Raw genomic sequence first — 17,565 nt, 5'->3', positions numbered from 1 at the left:
TAAGCACAAACCATCTCAAGTAATATGAGTCGTTCGTTCTAAATTAGGATAACAACACAACTCATCCCTCGTAGTTTGACTCGTCTCATATCATGACACATGAAATAATAGAAAACTATTGTATGTAAATCATTTAACAATCACAAAAAGAAAAATACTCAAAGAAATAATGGAAAATTATATTTGAAAACTTTTTGAGAACCATACAACTATTCAAACCATTATATAAAAGAAAACTAAAAAGAAAACCTACTTACTTGGCTAGCATTTCATCAAAACCCTAGAAATAGGAGCCTAGCCACTTATGGAAGAGTGAAAAGAAGTAGAAGCAGCAGATACCTCCATGAAAATCACTACAAGAAATTACACTTTTGGCGACCAAATTTTTAGTCGCCAAAGGTTGTTTTTTAGTCGACGAAAGTCAATGGCGACTAAATTTATTCGTCGCCCCGTTGGTCGCCAAAGCCTTGTCGGCAATAGTCAATGGCAACTAATATAACGTTGGTCGATAATAATCTTATATTTGACTACTAAACGAACTTAGTCGCCAAACATAACATTTTGGCGACCAAATATTTAGCCGCCAAAAGTAGTTAAATCAAAATGAAATTCTCTTTCAGCGACTAAAATATTTAGTCGCAAAAACATTTTAGTCGCCAAACATAATGTTTTGCCGACCAAATATTTAGTCGCCAAAAGTAATTAAATCAAAATGAAATTCTCTTTCAACGACTAAAATATGTAGTCGCTAAAACATTTTAGTGGCCAAACATGACGTTTTACCGACTAAATATTTAGTCACCAAAAGTAATTAAATCAAAATGAAATTCTCTTTCAGCGACTAAAATATTTAGTCGCTAAAACATTTTAGTCGTCAAATATAACGTTTTGCCGACCAAATATTTAGTCGCCAAAAGTAATTAAATCAAAATGAAATTCTCTTTCAGCGACTAAAATATTTAGTCGCTAAAACATTTTAGTCGCCAAATATAATGTTTTGCCGACCAAATATTTAGTCGCCAAAAGTAATTAAATCAAAATGAAATTCTCTTTCAGCGACTAAAATATGTAGTCACTAAAACATTTTAGTGGCCAAACATGACGTTTTGCTGACCAAATATTTAGTCGTCAAAAGTAATTAAATCAAAATGAAATTCCCTTTCAGCGACTAAAATATTTAGTCGCTAAAACATTTTAGCCGTTAATAATAATACATTTAGCGACTAAAAATTTTAGTCACTAATAATAATACATTTATAGTTTAGTTGTTAGTTTTCACGACGAAACATTTTAGTTGCCAAAAAATTAGATATTTTCTTTTCATGGTATTTTACGACCAAACATTTTAGTCGCCGAAAGATGCCATGTTCTTTCGTGACTAAAATCTTTAATCAGCAAAAGTTTCTTCCCTCATCTTGATTTATTTTAGCTACTAACTATTTGGTTGCCAAAAGCTTTTTTGTTTCTTTTTACTACTAAATGTTTAGTCATGAAAAACCTTTGCTTGCATTTTTGGCTACCAAAATATTTAGTCGCCAAAAATTTTATAATTTTTTTTTAATTACTTTCTCAACCACCTGTATTTATTCCATTATTAGTACAATCTGTAACCTATATATATATAAATATAAAATTATCCATATACTGATAAAATTAGCAACCATTCCACAACATGCACACATTTCACTTTCAACCATCAAAAAAATACATATTTAACATCAAATTAATACTTCCAATAGAAATTCCATACATACCAAGTATAATCCAATCTAAAAAATATAATTCCATACATAGCATAGGATTAAACAAAATTAATATCCAATTGTTAATCTGTACCACCAAAAACTAATTTGTACCACGCCAACAGGTAATCTGTACCATGCCAAAAAATTAATCTGTACCATGTGAAAAGGTAATTTGTACCACATCAAAAATTAATCTCTACGACGTCAAATTCAGTCTTTTGTACCACGCTATAAAACTAATATGTATGAACCAATGCTAATTTGTTGACTAAAAACAATATCTTTCGTACTTGTGAAAAAAAGTCTTTCACTGCAATTCCATGCCAAAAACCATCTGTACAACAAAAAATTAATCATTAGTATTGGCTAAATTTTGGCAAATTTAAAATTATAAAAAAATATATACATACAACTCGAATATAATTAATATTTTCAAATAATTCATTAGTTTTGCATAATCGAATTTATAATAATAAAAAAAATATGTAAACATATATCATGCAACAAGTAATATTTTACAAGTAATCATTGCACATAATTAATAATTATTTTTGCATTTTTGTCCCCCGAACGCCTTTTTCGACTAAGTTTAAGGTGTTTTCTCCCCTAACTCCCAGCTTACCTATCCTATTTATGTACCATCTATCCCTATAGGTCATATTTGACACGAGAAACTTGCCGGTTACATCACAACATTAGTTGGGGGGCTTTTTTGCATTTTCGCCCCCTGAACGGCTTTTTCCGAATAAGAGTTGATTTTGGCAAAACATAATATTAGCAATACTTGAGTGGAACATCTCTTGGCCCTCAGAGGCTGTTTTTTGAGTGCACTTTAAATTGTAGAGCATTTATTGGACTAGCATACATTTGATTCATAATAGGACTGGGGTAAAATTGAACTATTGTTATTGGACACTAGTAGGTATCATATTCCAAAACTATTCAATCAATAAACGAATAACCAACTATGCATAGCCAAAACCTTATGGTATGGGAAATAGTTGACGGAAAATGTGTAGAAGCCTTGAACGATATTATCACTACGAACATAAGAGGTCCAGAAATCAAGTTTGCTCTCGAGCAAAGACAAAAGTAATGGGAATGATTGTGCAAACTCTACTGTGCATATTTTTGGTTTTAAACTTGAGATGAAAGATACAAAGCACTTTGTCTTACTTTCCAACATCTTACATGTAACTAATATTTATCTCCACGTATATGTACATTGGATGTTTTTGCAATTAGATTAACAGCAGATATAAGTTTTTGCAAAGCATTCCACAAACAGAGGCCACATCATGGAAAATTAGGTAGAGATGAAGGAAATTTGTGAAAGGTACAAAGAAAATGCAATCAGCAATTTGAGAGCACAAAATAAGATACATAGTAACACCTCTAACAATGTACAACAATCCAGAATATTTAATAGCTGAGCAATAGACACAAATCAACCGGCACATAAGAACTCTAGGAAAATACAAAAGGCAATTCCTTGACAGCTCATAAAGTGTCCAATTTCGTCATAAATTATATATAAAAACCTTAACACATTCAAAAAAGAATTTATAGTCCCAAAGTAAATTTTATTTCCCACAATCAGACATTAGAAACATGATGCAGCAAAGAAATGGAACTAAATCCAATATTATGCATACTACAGAAACTAAACACAGAATATGACTAAATCCAAGGCGGTAACAGTTCAGATCCAGTGACTAAATCCAATATTACAAGTTTGCACCTAAATCATGGTTGATTTATTGATGACACCTAAAACATGACTACTTTAGGTGATAATCTCCAATAATTTGAAGGACACAAAATATGGTGATCACAATTTTAGACATTAGAATTGCTTTGCACCACAAGGCGGTAACAGTTCAGATCCTGATGTCACCAAAAAAGTTAACAAGGGAAAAACATCGAGTAGTTGAAAAGAGCTAGTTTTTAACCTACACAAAGCCCAACAATGAACATCTAATAAACCTGCAAAGCTGATTTCATAACCATAAGTAGCATATACTTTTTTGAATTGTTACGTGACGAAAATTCTAATTGCATCACCGCACTTTGTGAAAAAGTACAATAAAGATAATATGCAATAACAAAAACTCAACAATCCAGCAAAAATTAAAAATTTGGACATCAAAGATTTGTTTATATAAAAGGTTGTGACCTGGCATGCTTACATGTGTTATCCGCCCCAAGTATTATTATTATGGTGTGGGTTCAAGTGACCTACATGCCCTATTCACATACCGTCTGTCCCTACAGGTCAATTGATTAATTCATTGTTAAATCTAGCAAATTTTAACAAATTATTTTAAACATTAATAAAATTGTACTTACCAAATAGTAAACGTCATTCGACCACCTTAAATCCCCAAGAGTTGCGTGAGTTTGGCGACTACATTATTCAGATTATCAACCTTTTTATCTGTCTCCTCCCGATCTTTCTGTCCTTGCGCCCGTTGTTGCAACATCTCATTGTAACATCTCTCGCGCTCCTCTCGCTCTTTTAAGATATCATTGTGATATTTCTCGCGTTCCTCTCACTCTCTCAACATATCATTGTAATATTTCTTGCGCTCCTCTCGCTATCTTATCAACTCCTCACAATCTCTTTGTTGCTCCATACGAAGTGCCTCCATCTCAGCTCTCATTGCCTCCATGTCCTTATCACGTGCTCATGATGCAGCTATGGTGGACGGTTGTGGGCCGATCCCAAATCCAAGCAAGTACTTTTTCTTCGCGCCAAGCACTTTCCTTGAAAGCTCCTCCTGCGTCAATGGCGTCCCTGATTAAGTGGCAGCCTCTTGTAGATTGACCATCTTTTGCTGTCATTGCAATAAAGAAGACAAAAAGGCATAATAAGATATATATTTTTGGGTACTAAGTCATATTAAATACAATTAATTCATTGTTTCATACTTACATGCAGCTCACCGCATTTGGGATGGATCCAGTCATTCGTCTTCTTGGACGTGTGGCTGTCCTCATAAAACTTAGGAAAATCCAAGTCCACATTTTTCGCTACCTGTTGATTTCAAATAACAACAAATAAAAAAATCACAACATATTATTCATAACAAAAAAAAATAATGAAGTTAATTTTAAATAAAATCAATCTCACGATAGCAGCCATCATGATAGGAAATGAGCGAGATCCACTAGTATGATTTTATGGCAACTGAGTTCTGTTACTCTGACCAGCTTTTGACTGTTTCTACAAAAAATAAGTTCATAAACAATTTTTTGTTAAATATTGAGTCATATCACATTTGGAACAGGACTATGTATGATGCATTAGTATTTTACTTTGTGAGATGCATCTTGCCATGCCACGTCGATCAAATGTTTTCAATCATCCAAACTCATCCCTCGGGGCAGATGAGCATATAGGTCATCAACACCCTCTTCCTTTAATAGCTCGAATTCTTGCTTTCAAGTTATACCTCCAATCTTTGTACAACTTATATGCCTTTGTATTCACAATTTGCTGAGCTTGTGAGTCATTGTGAAAATCATCCCCAATATCAAACTTGTCTTACAACCATAACAAGTGAAAATGCCAATCATTAAAATAAGTGCTTCTTACAAGTACAAATAATAGAGGAATACATATTGCCCAATATTATCAATTACGAGAACAGCTTGGATGATGGTAGCTTTGGTAGTCTCATCCATATTTAGCCACGACGTAACATCCTTGAGAGGGCACATAGTCCTAATCTGAAGCCCTAACTCATTAGCTGCTGGAGTGGCATAATCTCCGGTCATTGCATTTAGGACACGATCGATGTGAACATATAATTTTCCCCCTTTGTTAGATCTCATTATTTTTTGTATTCCTTTTCCAAGTGTAGGTCCTCGTACACGTGTGGACCTAGAAGTCTCTGATAACAAAATAACAATAAACAAATAGAAAATAATGATAATTGATAATTGACATAGTTGAAGTACAATGATCTTACTTGTGACATGATTTTGAGTTTCTGACGGTAGTTGTGTCTCATCAGAATCCTCGAATGGTGGGCTAGTCGCATCAAGAGAAGATGTACCGATTGATCCTGAGGGGACAACAGGAGGTGGTGCAACTATTGATCCTAAGGGAACAGCAGCTAGCGAGTTTGTTTCAGTGGTCATCAGTGACCTTTTATTGAGCCAACCAGTCTTCAAGCCAGGAACCATGATGCAAACTGCAATAACACAACTGACAGCACGAAATAATTTTATATACAATAAGACATTTAATTATAAAGAAGAGATATAACAAGCTACTATGGCATGCTTTTTAAATTATTTGTTGCGTAGATAGCTAACATTATAAATCATGATATACATGAAATAATTTATAAAAAGATATATAATAAGCCATGACATGATTTTGATGAAGTAATAAGACAAATATTTTAGTTCATTATCATATCCAAATCATAAAAGCAAATACATCAACATTATACGTCAACATCTGTATCAAAATCACTTTGCAGGTCACATTCTTCGTCTGTGTCATTACCCTCCCTCATTAATCCATTTTCATCATCACAGATGAAAGCATCATCTATAACACCTTCGGCTTCTACACCTCTAATAGATTGGAAAACTTCCATTGGAATAATTTCAGATTCAATATCATCTCAACGCAAAACCACATCATCGTCAATAGCCTCAGCTGGTACAACCTCGATAGTTTCTTCTTGTTGGAATACATAATCAGTTTCTATGCCATCCATCTCCGGCACATCCCAAATTCCTCGATGTTCAAACTTTTCTACAACTCTCCAATTGGCACCTAGTTTGGTATCATTAACATAGAATACTTGTTGAACTTGACTTGGTAATATAAATGAGCCGTCTTTGTACCATTGACTTCTTACATCAACCGTTGTCAAATGTGGTTCGACATGCATAGTTCTGCTACTACCAGTGTTAAACCATTCACATTGGAACAATATGATTCGATGTCTAAACAAATAGTTCATTTCCCACACTTTGCACAAGTACCCATAGAAGTTTGTCAATTGGCCTTCATACTCCCCTTCCACGACCAACCCACTATTTTGACTTTTACGACGGTTGTTACGGTCGATAGTATGAAATCGGATGCCATTACAAGTACATCCTGAATATGTGTTCACTAAGCCACTAGGACCATTGGCTAATGACCACATCTCATCAATTACTTCAGGGGACACTTGGTTCCGCAATTGATTCATCTACATGTACAACATGTGTTATGCTACAAGTATACGCAATATTAAGGTAATGTATGACTAATTCTGAATGGGAATTCCAGCTTACACAATTTTTGAACCATTTACAAAATTGTTCGCGTTGCCTCTTTGCGATGTCAAATGCACCTCCAGTTTGTTGTAACAAGTTTTTGTGCTCCCTAGTTACACAAATGGCTCTCAAAATAAATTAAAAAAATCATCACTATCGATTTGACAGCTATAACATATAAATCCGTGGAATGGATCCATACTCTAAGTATTTTTCAATTTCAAAGCTATTGTGTAGGACAAACCAATGAGTCATCTCGCGTTCAGCTACGGACACATCAGATGCCCTTGTCATTAGACCAAAGGGACGGACATTTTGAGTGAATACTGCCAACCCTGGGCCAAGGTCACCCATGTCGTAATTCCTTTCTACCCGGTTAAAAATTGCTTCAACTCCATCTAAATACATTGAACAAAATGTTGTACACTCTTTTGAAATGTAAGCCTCGGCAATAGAACCTTCAGGATAAGCTTTATTGGCCACAAACCCTTTTAGAAACCTAAAAACCAAGACAATGAGAATGTTATATTTAAATTTATATTGGCAATGAAGCGTTATTTACAATTTTCACACTACAAAAGTACCAACATACCTCTCAATTGGGTACATCCATCGATATTGCACTGGCCCCCCAAGCATAGCCTCTCGAGACAAGTGAATTGCCAAGTGGACCATAACATCAAAAAAAGCTGAAGAGAAAATCTTCTCAAGTCTACAAAGTATGAGTATGATTTGTTCCTCCAATTTCTCCAAATCTGTTACCCTCAATGTCTTTGAACACAACTGTTTGAAGAAATTTCCCAACTCAAAAAGTGTGGTGCCAAGTTCCTTATTAAGGTAGCCACGCATCCCAATCGGAAGAAGTCGTTGTATAAGGACATGACAGTCATGACTTTTGAGGCCAGATAATTTACCTCCTTGAGCGGCCACGCAATTGGAGATATTTGCTACATAGCCATCAGGATACTTAATTGATTTCAAAAAATGACAAAAGCCTTCTCTCTCTGTCGGGGACAATGTGTACAATGCGGGGGGCTTCTCGAAGGATCCATTGGCACGTCTCTTCAAGTGTAACTCTTTACGTATTCTCATATCCTCCAAATCTAAGTGTGCTTTGTTCGTGTCCTTGTTCTTTCCATCTATGCTCAAGAGTGTCCCGATCACATTGTCATATATATTTTTGTCAATATGCATGACATCGAGATTGTGTTGAAGCTTCAGTGTTTTCTAATAGGGCAAGTCAAACATAATGCGTCTCTTTGTCCAATTCAAATTTGGATTTTCATTCCATTGTCATTTTTGATTGTGTGAGTGCTTTCCATATGGCTTGTAAGTCCCACAACCAATTTGCTCTAGTATTTCTTCCCCTGATAAGTCCATAGGTTTGGACTTGTCCTCAATCTGGCCGTTGAAAAGCTTACTCCTTCGCCAACTGTGGTTCTCAGGCAAGTAGCGACGAGCACCCATGTACCCTATCTTACTTCACAAATCCTGTGACGATGCATTCATGTTACAATTAGGGCAAGCCAAGTAACCCTTTGTACTCCACCCTGACATGTTACCATATGCTGATCGTCCGGGAATAACAATGACATCATGCAAAATTGCTTTTTCATACACTTCCACGGTGGGAGGTTATAAGGCATTAAGATTACGGGCCACATGCTATACGATGTGCTCATATTTCCAAATGGATTGAAACCATCAGTCGCCAGCCCTAGCCTTACACTTCGAGAATCAGCAGAAAATGTCGGATGTTGCTTATCGAAGTCTTTCCATGCTATCGGCCGGATGCCTTAATATGTCATCATCCACACGCTTCTCTTTGTTCCATCTCATATCTGCGGCTATTTTTTTTTTTTTTTTTTTTTGACATATACAATCTTTTCAACCTCGGTGTCAAATGAAAGTACCGCAATAGCTTGTGAGGAATCTTTTTACCCCTATCATTGTTCAACTTGTATCTTAGCCCGTCACATGTAGGGCATTTCTCCAAATTTGTATTCTCCTTCCAAAACACTGCACAATCATTCTTGCACGCATGAATGGTTTCATATCCCAAACCCAAGTCACGTAAGAACTTCTTAGCATGATAGAGCGTCCATGGAACATTTTGATCACATTCTGGTAGAATGTCCTTGAATACCTGCATAACCATATCGAATGACTTGTTGCTCCATTTGTTGTACACCTTTACATGAAGCATCTTAATAACGCATGACAACACAAAAAACTTTTCACATGCTAGGTAAATTTTGGATTGAGCATCTTCAAATAACCCAATGAACTTCTGCAAATCCTCCCTCTCAAAACTTGTAGGTTCTTCATCGATATGATCATCCATAAGACCATTCATGTAAATTTCTTTCAACATATTAGGCAATTCACCCATCATCGGATGATCGGTATCTGGCATACCTTCTCCACTACTTCCAAAATGGTCATTTTATACACTAGGATGAGAAATGGAAACATGTTCTCTGTGGTGCACCCAAGTTATATACGAAGACGCAATTCCTCTTTGGATTAGGTGCGTCCACACAACTTGACTGCTAAAATTTGTGCCATTCATGCAATCGACACAAGGACACCTAATTTCATCATGTGGGCCTAAATTTGCGGTAGCAAAGTCAAGGAATGACTTCACCCCTTGTTGATACTCTTTTCTTGTCAACCTATTATTTATCAACATCCAACTCTTGTCCATTATTGTGACCTACAAATTAAGCAAAGATTAACCTAGGAACAAAATGGGAATTTTGGTTCAATTATTAAAAGGGATGCCTTCCAAGTCCAAATTATGTCCTATCAACTTATTTAGCTACAAGTATTTTGTTGAAATTTTAATACAATTAAATTAAGTGTTGTATCTCAATAACGTGGAATCAGTTATATAAATCATTTCTCAGTCTTTTGTCATTAAAATTAAATTATCAATAAAATAAAATAAATCTATATCCAATTTCTCGTCTTACTCGCATATTTGTATTTAGATTCATGAATTCATACTCAGAAGAGATCCACTGAGTTATCATGTTACCAAGTTTTTTATTTTTTTTTTACCAAGGAAGGGCGAGGGTATAAGCAAAAGAATCCTACAGTGGGGTGCATGATTAGTCTACATTTTTTAACATGAACTTAGTACCAACAATGTTGAATATGTACAACACACAGGGAATTCATAAAATTCATAGTTATATATATGGATATAGATGTAGATATTTGTAGTATGAGTCTATACCAGTGGGCTAGAAAACATTCTAAAATTAAACTAATCCAAATAAGTACCTAATGCATTATACAGACTTATAGACTACATATAAATCAAAGTTCGATCAGTTTATCTAACATAGCCTAGGAAGCACGGATACGGATACGGGATATGGATACGATACAATACGGATACGGCGATACGACAAAATTTGAAAAACTAGGATACGAGTACGGCGGGGATACGTTCGTAAAAAATATTATTTTAACAATTTTTAGTAATGCAGTATGCATAAAAATAAAACCTAAAGCAAAAGACAACTTGATAAAGAAGAAAGATTCCTATAAAACTAAGAGTCTTCAAGTTCAATAGCTTCAACTTGTTCCCCTTCATCATTGAATATCACAAGACCTTAGCTAAAGCCAAAAAACCATTCTTAAATAAAAATTTCAGCAAATATACTTTTTTAAGTCATCAATGATAGCCTAGGAAGCACGGATACGAATATGGTGATATGGGGATGTGGATATGGCGATATGTCAAAATTTGAAAAAGTACGATACGGGTACAGCGGGGATACATTCATAATTTTTTTTTTATATAATTTTAATAATGTAATATGCATGAAAATAAAACTTAAAGTAAATTAATAAATAAGGAGAGGGATTTCTATTAACCTAAAAGTGCTCAAACATTCATAAAACATCCAAAACTAAAAGTAAAAGCAAATGCAAATGCAAATTAAACATCATCCTTACATGCCAACACCAAAAAAAGAATGAGAGCAGAGAGAAGAAACGTGAGAGAGTGAAAAAGCGAGAGAGAAGTGAGAGAGACAACAAGGATACATCAATTTGACAAATTCTATTACTTTAACTCTCACTATATTCCTCTTATCAAAGAACTAAACAAAATATTATAAGTAATATATAACTTCGAGTATCCGATACTTCAAAATTAAGTATCCGATACTTCAAAATTAATAAAAAATTAATTAAGAAGTATCTGATACTTTTAAGAAGTATCCGATACGTATCCGCGAGTATCCGAGAAGTATCGGTATCCGATAAGTATCCGATACGGATACGTCACCCTTTTTGAAGTATCCGTGCTTCATAGAATATAGCACACAAGGCACAACAAGTTTGCCAACAAAATTTAATTAAAATTTTGGAAGAACACTTATACATTAGTTAGACTAAATAAACAAAATGAAATACTGATCTATCTACACTCTTACCAAGTTTGTCAGGCAAAAAGTGACATTAATTTGGGCTTTTTTATTTAAAAAAAAAAAAAAACCAATTTTAAGTCTCAATATTAACAAAAAGCACCTTTCATAAACACGGGCAAATGTTGAAAACTTCAGGAATATGAAATTGTAAATAGCATATCGATTTTGTTTCTCTATTTTATATGCTAGACAAGGATAAACAGATTAGGCAAAATTAAAAATACAATATTATTTATACTAATAAGCAACTGAGTGGCAATTACCAAACTACCATTCATCTAATAATGTAACAAGTCATACATCTTTGTTCCTGTGTACTAGGTTCAGAAAAAAAATAATAAAAAAAATCCATGTTTTTTCATTCTTTCTTTCCTTCTTTTTTCTTTTTGTTTTCTACTTGTTAAGAGAAGAAGCATCTAGGCAATGAATTGGAATACAATATGATAGAGTTACTTTGTAGAAGAATTAACGAAAAGGCCTTTAAGAGATCATACTGCTTAAATTTGTGTAGTTAGATAAATTCATGGTTTCATTTGGATTATGAATTTGTCTAACAATTTCTAAGCCAACAGCTAAAAAGCCATGTGGCATACAATGCACGTATATAATTATATATTTATGTATATACATATATTGAATTGAATTGTAAGTTGAGATGGTGTGAAACTTGTTCAGTGGGGCATAGATATGATATGTGGTCTCTCAAGCATGTGAGTCAGATGTAAGTTCTTTATTTGATTAGTTTGATGAATTTGATTTTAATTTCCAATCAAGTAGTATTGTTGTTTATGGAGCACAAGAAAAAACCAAAAATTGTAAATGGGGCCAAACTCGCAATGAAATCAATTGAGTTTCTAGGCACATATGAATAAATGGTGTAACCATACAAATTACTAAAATAGAAAATTTAGAATTCAATAGTAAAATTCAATTAAAACTAAAAGCCACAATTCAAGTACAGATACAAATAAATTAGAAAGTTTTGGTTTATATGTTCAATAAAAAATTCCTTGACAGACACAATAACATTGCCTCACAGGTCATGTAAAACTTATCTAACATAGCAATAGAGACTTCATTTTTTTGCTTATGTTTTTCATAGATTCAATCGCAACATAAAATTAACAAATGGTTAAAAGGGAACCAATATGAGAGATGAAAGACATTTAGTTCGGTTTATATCAGATTTTGATAAGCATTGTGTATCTACTATCAAATGAAATAGGTCTTTTTCTATGAAATGGGTTTCTCTACTCTACTTTATGTTATTTTTTACTCTGTTTACCTACTATCACAGTGTAACAAGTAATCAGATTTTTTATTCTGTTTATATCAGATTTTAATCCTGTTTATCTACTAGAAGAACCTCTTCACCCCACCCTCCGTCACTTCAATCACACAAATAGTTGCTATTCTTCTCATTTTATAAACAAATAAACCCAAGTTTCTACTGCTACTGTTGCTGCTATATTTTTTTTGATCAACAACAAAGAACACTTTATTGATGAACGAAAACCTTACAATGAAGGAAAAAGACATCAACAAAGGGAGGGAGAGAGGGGGGGGGGGGGTGAAGATGCAGCGCCCATCATAGTGAAACAGCCCAATCCCAACTAAGTTGGCACTAAGCAACTCGCTTAATCACATGGCAGCATCCAACTACGAACCTGTTAGTGACAGACCAACATATACACAGTAACACAATAACAGAACTGACAAAACAGGGCTAGCAGCAGCAGAAAACAGAAACAGCAGAGAAACCCACTGCTACTAACGCCCAACCATTAGAGTAACACAGCCACAACTGAATCAAGTGATACCCAATGAAGATCCCATCAATGTAACAGATCACCCCAAACACATCAGACTAGATCACCCAAAAAAGAAAAAAAAAAAAAAAAAAAAACATCAGACCATAACACAACAGACCAGATCACCCAAAACCAGCAAAACACTACAGACCAGAAACCTCAGATTAAAATACTCCAAATAGCTGCCCTCAGATAATAGCAGCCGTCAAGTTAAAATAGACCAAATAGCAACCCTCAGATTAAAATAGTCCAAATAGCAGCCTTTAGATAATAGCAGCCCAAAACACACTAGAAGTAACAACCCAGGAACCAACTGCAGTCCAGACCAAACTCAACTACAGTCCTTAATCTGAGCCAAATTGTTGATTAAGTCCATGGCAGAGTACATGATCCCTTTTGAAGAAGCTTTAACCCATAAAGCAAATCTGATCTTAATAAGCTCATATAACTTCGACCCACTAGGCTGCACTCCATTAAATATACAATTGTTTCTTAACTTCCAAATGGACCACAGAACTATAGAAGGCAAGGCTCAGCACAGTTTCCTAATCAGTTTCTTATGATTCCAACCTAACCCCCAATGAAATAAACAATCAATAGACCTAGGCACCACCCACAAACACCCGCACCATAGTAGTAGATCAGACCAAACACCCCCACCATAGCACCACCCACTGGTTATTAAAAAAATTAAATCAATTCATTAGTGTTTTGAGGAAGGTTTTTAGTAAGTTTGTACTAGTTATTGAATGAACTTAAACTTACAAATGACATTGTGAAAAATGCCAAAAAACATACATTTGATCTGTTTATACTTGGCTGGCATTGAAAACTAATGATTAGAATAGGTTTAGCCCATGTAATACTAAAACCTTTCCCTCTTTTCACTAATTTTTATTGGCCACTTCTCCCCCTTAAATATTTTAAAATTTCAGCTAGCAATCGTAGTCTAAATATGAGTCAGGTCTCAATTATTGCTATCTTATTTCTTAATATTCAACAAAGACAAGATTTGCTATTCTTTATCTGGTAAATTCTAATGTATTATCCTCTGATGCAGGTTGAGTGAGGTTTTTTCTTAGGTCCCTCTATCTGAGGCAAAGTTGGGCTTTCTTTGTGGTAAAATTTCAAAGTCAGTGTCTCTTCTAGTCTTTTATTTTATTCTTTCTTTGAATGGATTCTATAACATCTTTTATTTATTTATATATTCATCTTTTGTTGTTCACTAAAAGCTCATATGGTGTTTTGAGGATTATCAAAGCATGAAGGTCACCTTTCTCATCAATGACACTATTGTAGCAAACAAAGATAACTCCCCACGGTTCACAACAAAGTTATAAAACTAACAATAAAATAAGAATGAGAAGAGAATGAAAACAGAGAAAACACATGGGTACATTGCTTTAAAATATAAACTTAGATATGCTAACCCAGGGAAGAATTTCCAGTACACACAAATTTTTTTACATCCCATCTGTGTAATTAATATCTGTGGTTAATTCATAGCTCCCAATATCAAAGTTTCCCAATTAGTATATTAATACCACCAAAAAATTATTGAAAAATAGCAATAAACAATTTAAATACATAGAACTTTGTCAAAGATTGAGATTTCGTTCCACTTTCTCTTTCTTTCCATTCTTGGCTACTTTGAGTATTTTGTTTATACCGACTAATTGATAAATAGCATTAGAAATATATATATTGTTCATGCCATTTCAACTATTTCAACCAAATCTTGATAATTTCACTTATCCTTCTATCAAAGACTCTAGAAACAGGATTTGAACAATTGGTCTTTGAATATCATATAGTTATATACTTTTCAGGATTTCTACAAAAACTGACCTACGAGAATATATGATGAGTTAGTTGATTGATTATGGACAATGATTTGGAACATTTGCATTGAAACACATTCAATTTAAGGGATTAAGATGTTGGCATCATAAACACCATATATTAGGCTACTGTATTGCTTCTAATCAGACTAACAGAGTTCAAGGGGTGAAAGTCTAGATAATTGGAACAAGCTTGGCTAGAAGCATCATTCTAGCTGTTTACAGGTGTACAAGCGGTGAAATCCAAAGAGCAGTCCAATCACCACTCCAGCAAGATGGGTCGATTTGGGGTTGGGTTGAATTTGGGGTTAGGTGTGAAGGTATATGCGAATGCAAGAAGACATAGAGAGGGAGAGAGAGAGAGAGAGAAAGAGAGGACATACCTATCTGAGACAAAGCAACGGTGGTGCTAACCCTTGCGGTAGTGCTCGTGTAACCTTCACGGTGTGATCGTTTAACCCTTGCGGTGGTGCTCCAGTAACAGAGAGGAGGGCAGAGGTGTGAGGCGTGAGAGAGAAGAGACCCAGAATGGTGGGTTTGTTTAATCAATGGATTATGCTTCCATTTCCGACCAACTGATTGCTGTCTAAATTTTAGTCGCTAAAAGTAAGAAAAATGCTGACTAAATCACTTTTAGTAGCTATAGGCCATGTTTGATCCATAAGCAATATTTTGAAAACCGGGCCAGTGAGCAAACCCAAAAAAACATCGGATAGATGGGTCACTGGTTCAATCGTTGGGTCGAAACGGTCGAACCATGACGTCATAATTAATATTATATAATTAAAAATATAATTAAAAATTATTAATGAATAAAAACATATATAATTACTAAAATAATAAAAAAAAATGTTGCATAATATTTACTAATAATATTTAATAAATTCATAATTGATAAAAAAAAAGACACTAGTTTTAAAGAAATTAAAAAAAATTAACATTGTCTCCAAACAAATTGATTGAATGCTAGATTTAATTTTGGAGGGAAATAAAATTTTCAACTCTCCCTCGAATCAAATATGATTCAAACAATTTGATTGAATCCCACATTGAATTCTTAGCTTCTCCTTGAACAATTTTTTTTTCCCTATAAATAGGAATAGACTTTCATAATTTCTACAAACTTTCAATGAGACTCCTCCTCATGAAAGGAAACTTGAAGTAACAGTTTTTAGTCAAAATTTTGATGCATATATAATATATAAGAAAGAAAGGGAAAAAAAAAAAAAACTAGGTTGGTCAAGAACCAGTACCAATTCGCCGGTTATATTGGTTGAACCATCGGTTTTTGCAAATAAGACCAGTTTTTGGCCTAGTCCGGGTTTAGAGGGTTTTCCAGACCTTTAGAAGGACCAGTTCCCCGTTCAACCGGCCGGGCCAGTCCGGGTTTGAAAACATTGTTCACAAGATTAATAGTGAAAGTATTAATAATCCCATTAAATTAGTGTGACATTCACAATCCAATTAGATTAGTAGGATCAATTATCAACGTTTATTCACAATCTTTACTTTATCAAAATTTCTTCATAAACGTGATTTTTAAAAAAAAATTATAAATAAATAAATAAAAACAAAATAATATACAAAATACAAAGGCCATGTTTGCTTTGTTTTTAATTTTTTTAAAAAAAATATATATAAACTAATTTGATAAAATAAATATCAAAAAATATTTTTAATTTTTAAAAATTATTTTTAGCTTTCTAAAATATAAAATTATATAAAAACAATAAGTGTTTTAATTTTTAGTCAAGGGTAAAATAGTATTTTTATTTTATTCCCCAGCTTAGGATATATAATCTTATATCTACTCCATTACTAATAATCCTATAAATTTATTAGATTAATTATCTATAGGATTAATAATCCTGAAACAAAATTTCAAAACAAACATAGGATTACGGGGCTCACAGATTAATGGTTAAAATTGAAATAGTAAGAGTTAAAGTGAAATTTGAGTCAAATTATAAGGGTGACAAGTATAATTTACCCAAAAACGAACCTTTTCAACTCCAGAGGTTTATATCATAAATAATCACTTCTAAAGCCTTGAATTTAACCATTTAAATCCAAAATTGCAGGCAAACCAAACCTCCCTAAAAATCCTGCAAACTTGCCCTCTTGGAAATCTGACACATACATTTCCAAACCTTAGAAGCTTCTCATAGCCAAAAACCACCACAGATCTAATTGTTGGCAGCATTAGGACATGTTTCCTATAGACATCGTCCTACATCAGAACTATTAATTCCTTCACCTCTTATAGCCACTACAAGAAAAAGCATTTTTGGCGACTAAATTTTTAGTCGCCAAAAGTCCCTTTTTAGTCGCTGAAAGTCGAGTTTTTACTTTCAGCGACTAATTTTTTTAATCGGCAAAAAATAGCTCTTTAGCGACCAACTTTTTAGTCGCCAATAGTGATTTACACTTTTTAAAA

The 17,565-nt window shown here is 33.9% G+C and overlaps 1 protein-coding gene across 2 annotated transcripts; it reads right to left on the bottom strand.

The window, feature by feature from the left end:
- Positions 1 to 1,760: 1,760 nt before the first annotated feature.
- On the bottom strand, positions 1,761 to 15,727 carry LOC114292888 (uncharacterized). 2 transcript variants are annotated; one of them, XM_082902802.1, is made up of 7 exons: positions 15,512 to 15,727; positions 5,720 to 5,958; positions 5,064 to 5,641; positions 4,879 to 4,971; positions 4,681 to 4,782; positions 4,095 to 4,582; positions 1,761 to 2,079 (listed from the first exon to the last, which is right to left on the bottom strand). In XM_082902802.1, the coding sequence occupies exons 2-3, from the start codon at positions 5,934 to 5,936 to the stop codon at positions 5,340 to 5,342; spliced, it is 519 nt and encodes a 172-aa protein (XP_082758928.1). In that variant the 5' UTR covers positions 5,937 to 5,958; positions 15,512 to 15,727; the 3' UTR covers positions 1,761 to 2,079; positions 4,095 to 4,582; positions 4,681 to 4,782; positions 4,879 to 4,971; positions 5,064 to 5,339. The 2 variants fall into 2 exon arrangements, with proteins under 2 accessions (XP_082758928.1, XP_082758929.1); XM_082902803.1 differs by having other exon boundaries at positions 4,879 to 4,965; positions 15,512 to 15,714.
- Positions 15,728 to 17,565: the final 1,838 nt, after the last annotated feature.

This window comes from Camellia sinensis, chromosome 13, assembly GCF_055761805.1.
Source record: "Camellia sinensis isolate YWXY chromosome 13, ASM5576180v1, whole genome shotgun sequence".
Lineage (NCBI taxonomy): Eukaryota > Viridiplantae > Streptophyta > Magnoliopsida > Ericales > Theaceae > Camellia > Camellia sinensis.
Note: the sequence above shows the minus strand (reverse complement) of the source record. Positions and strands in the feature narration are given on the sequence as shown.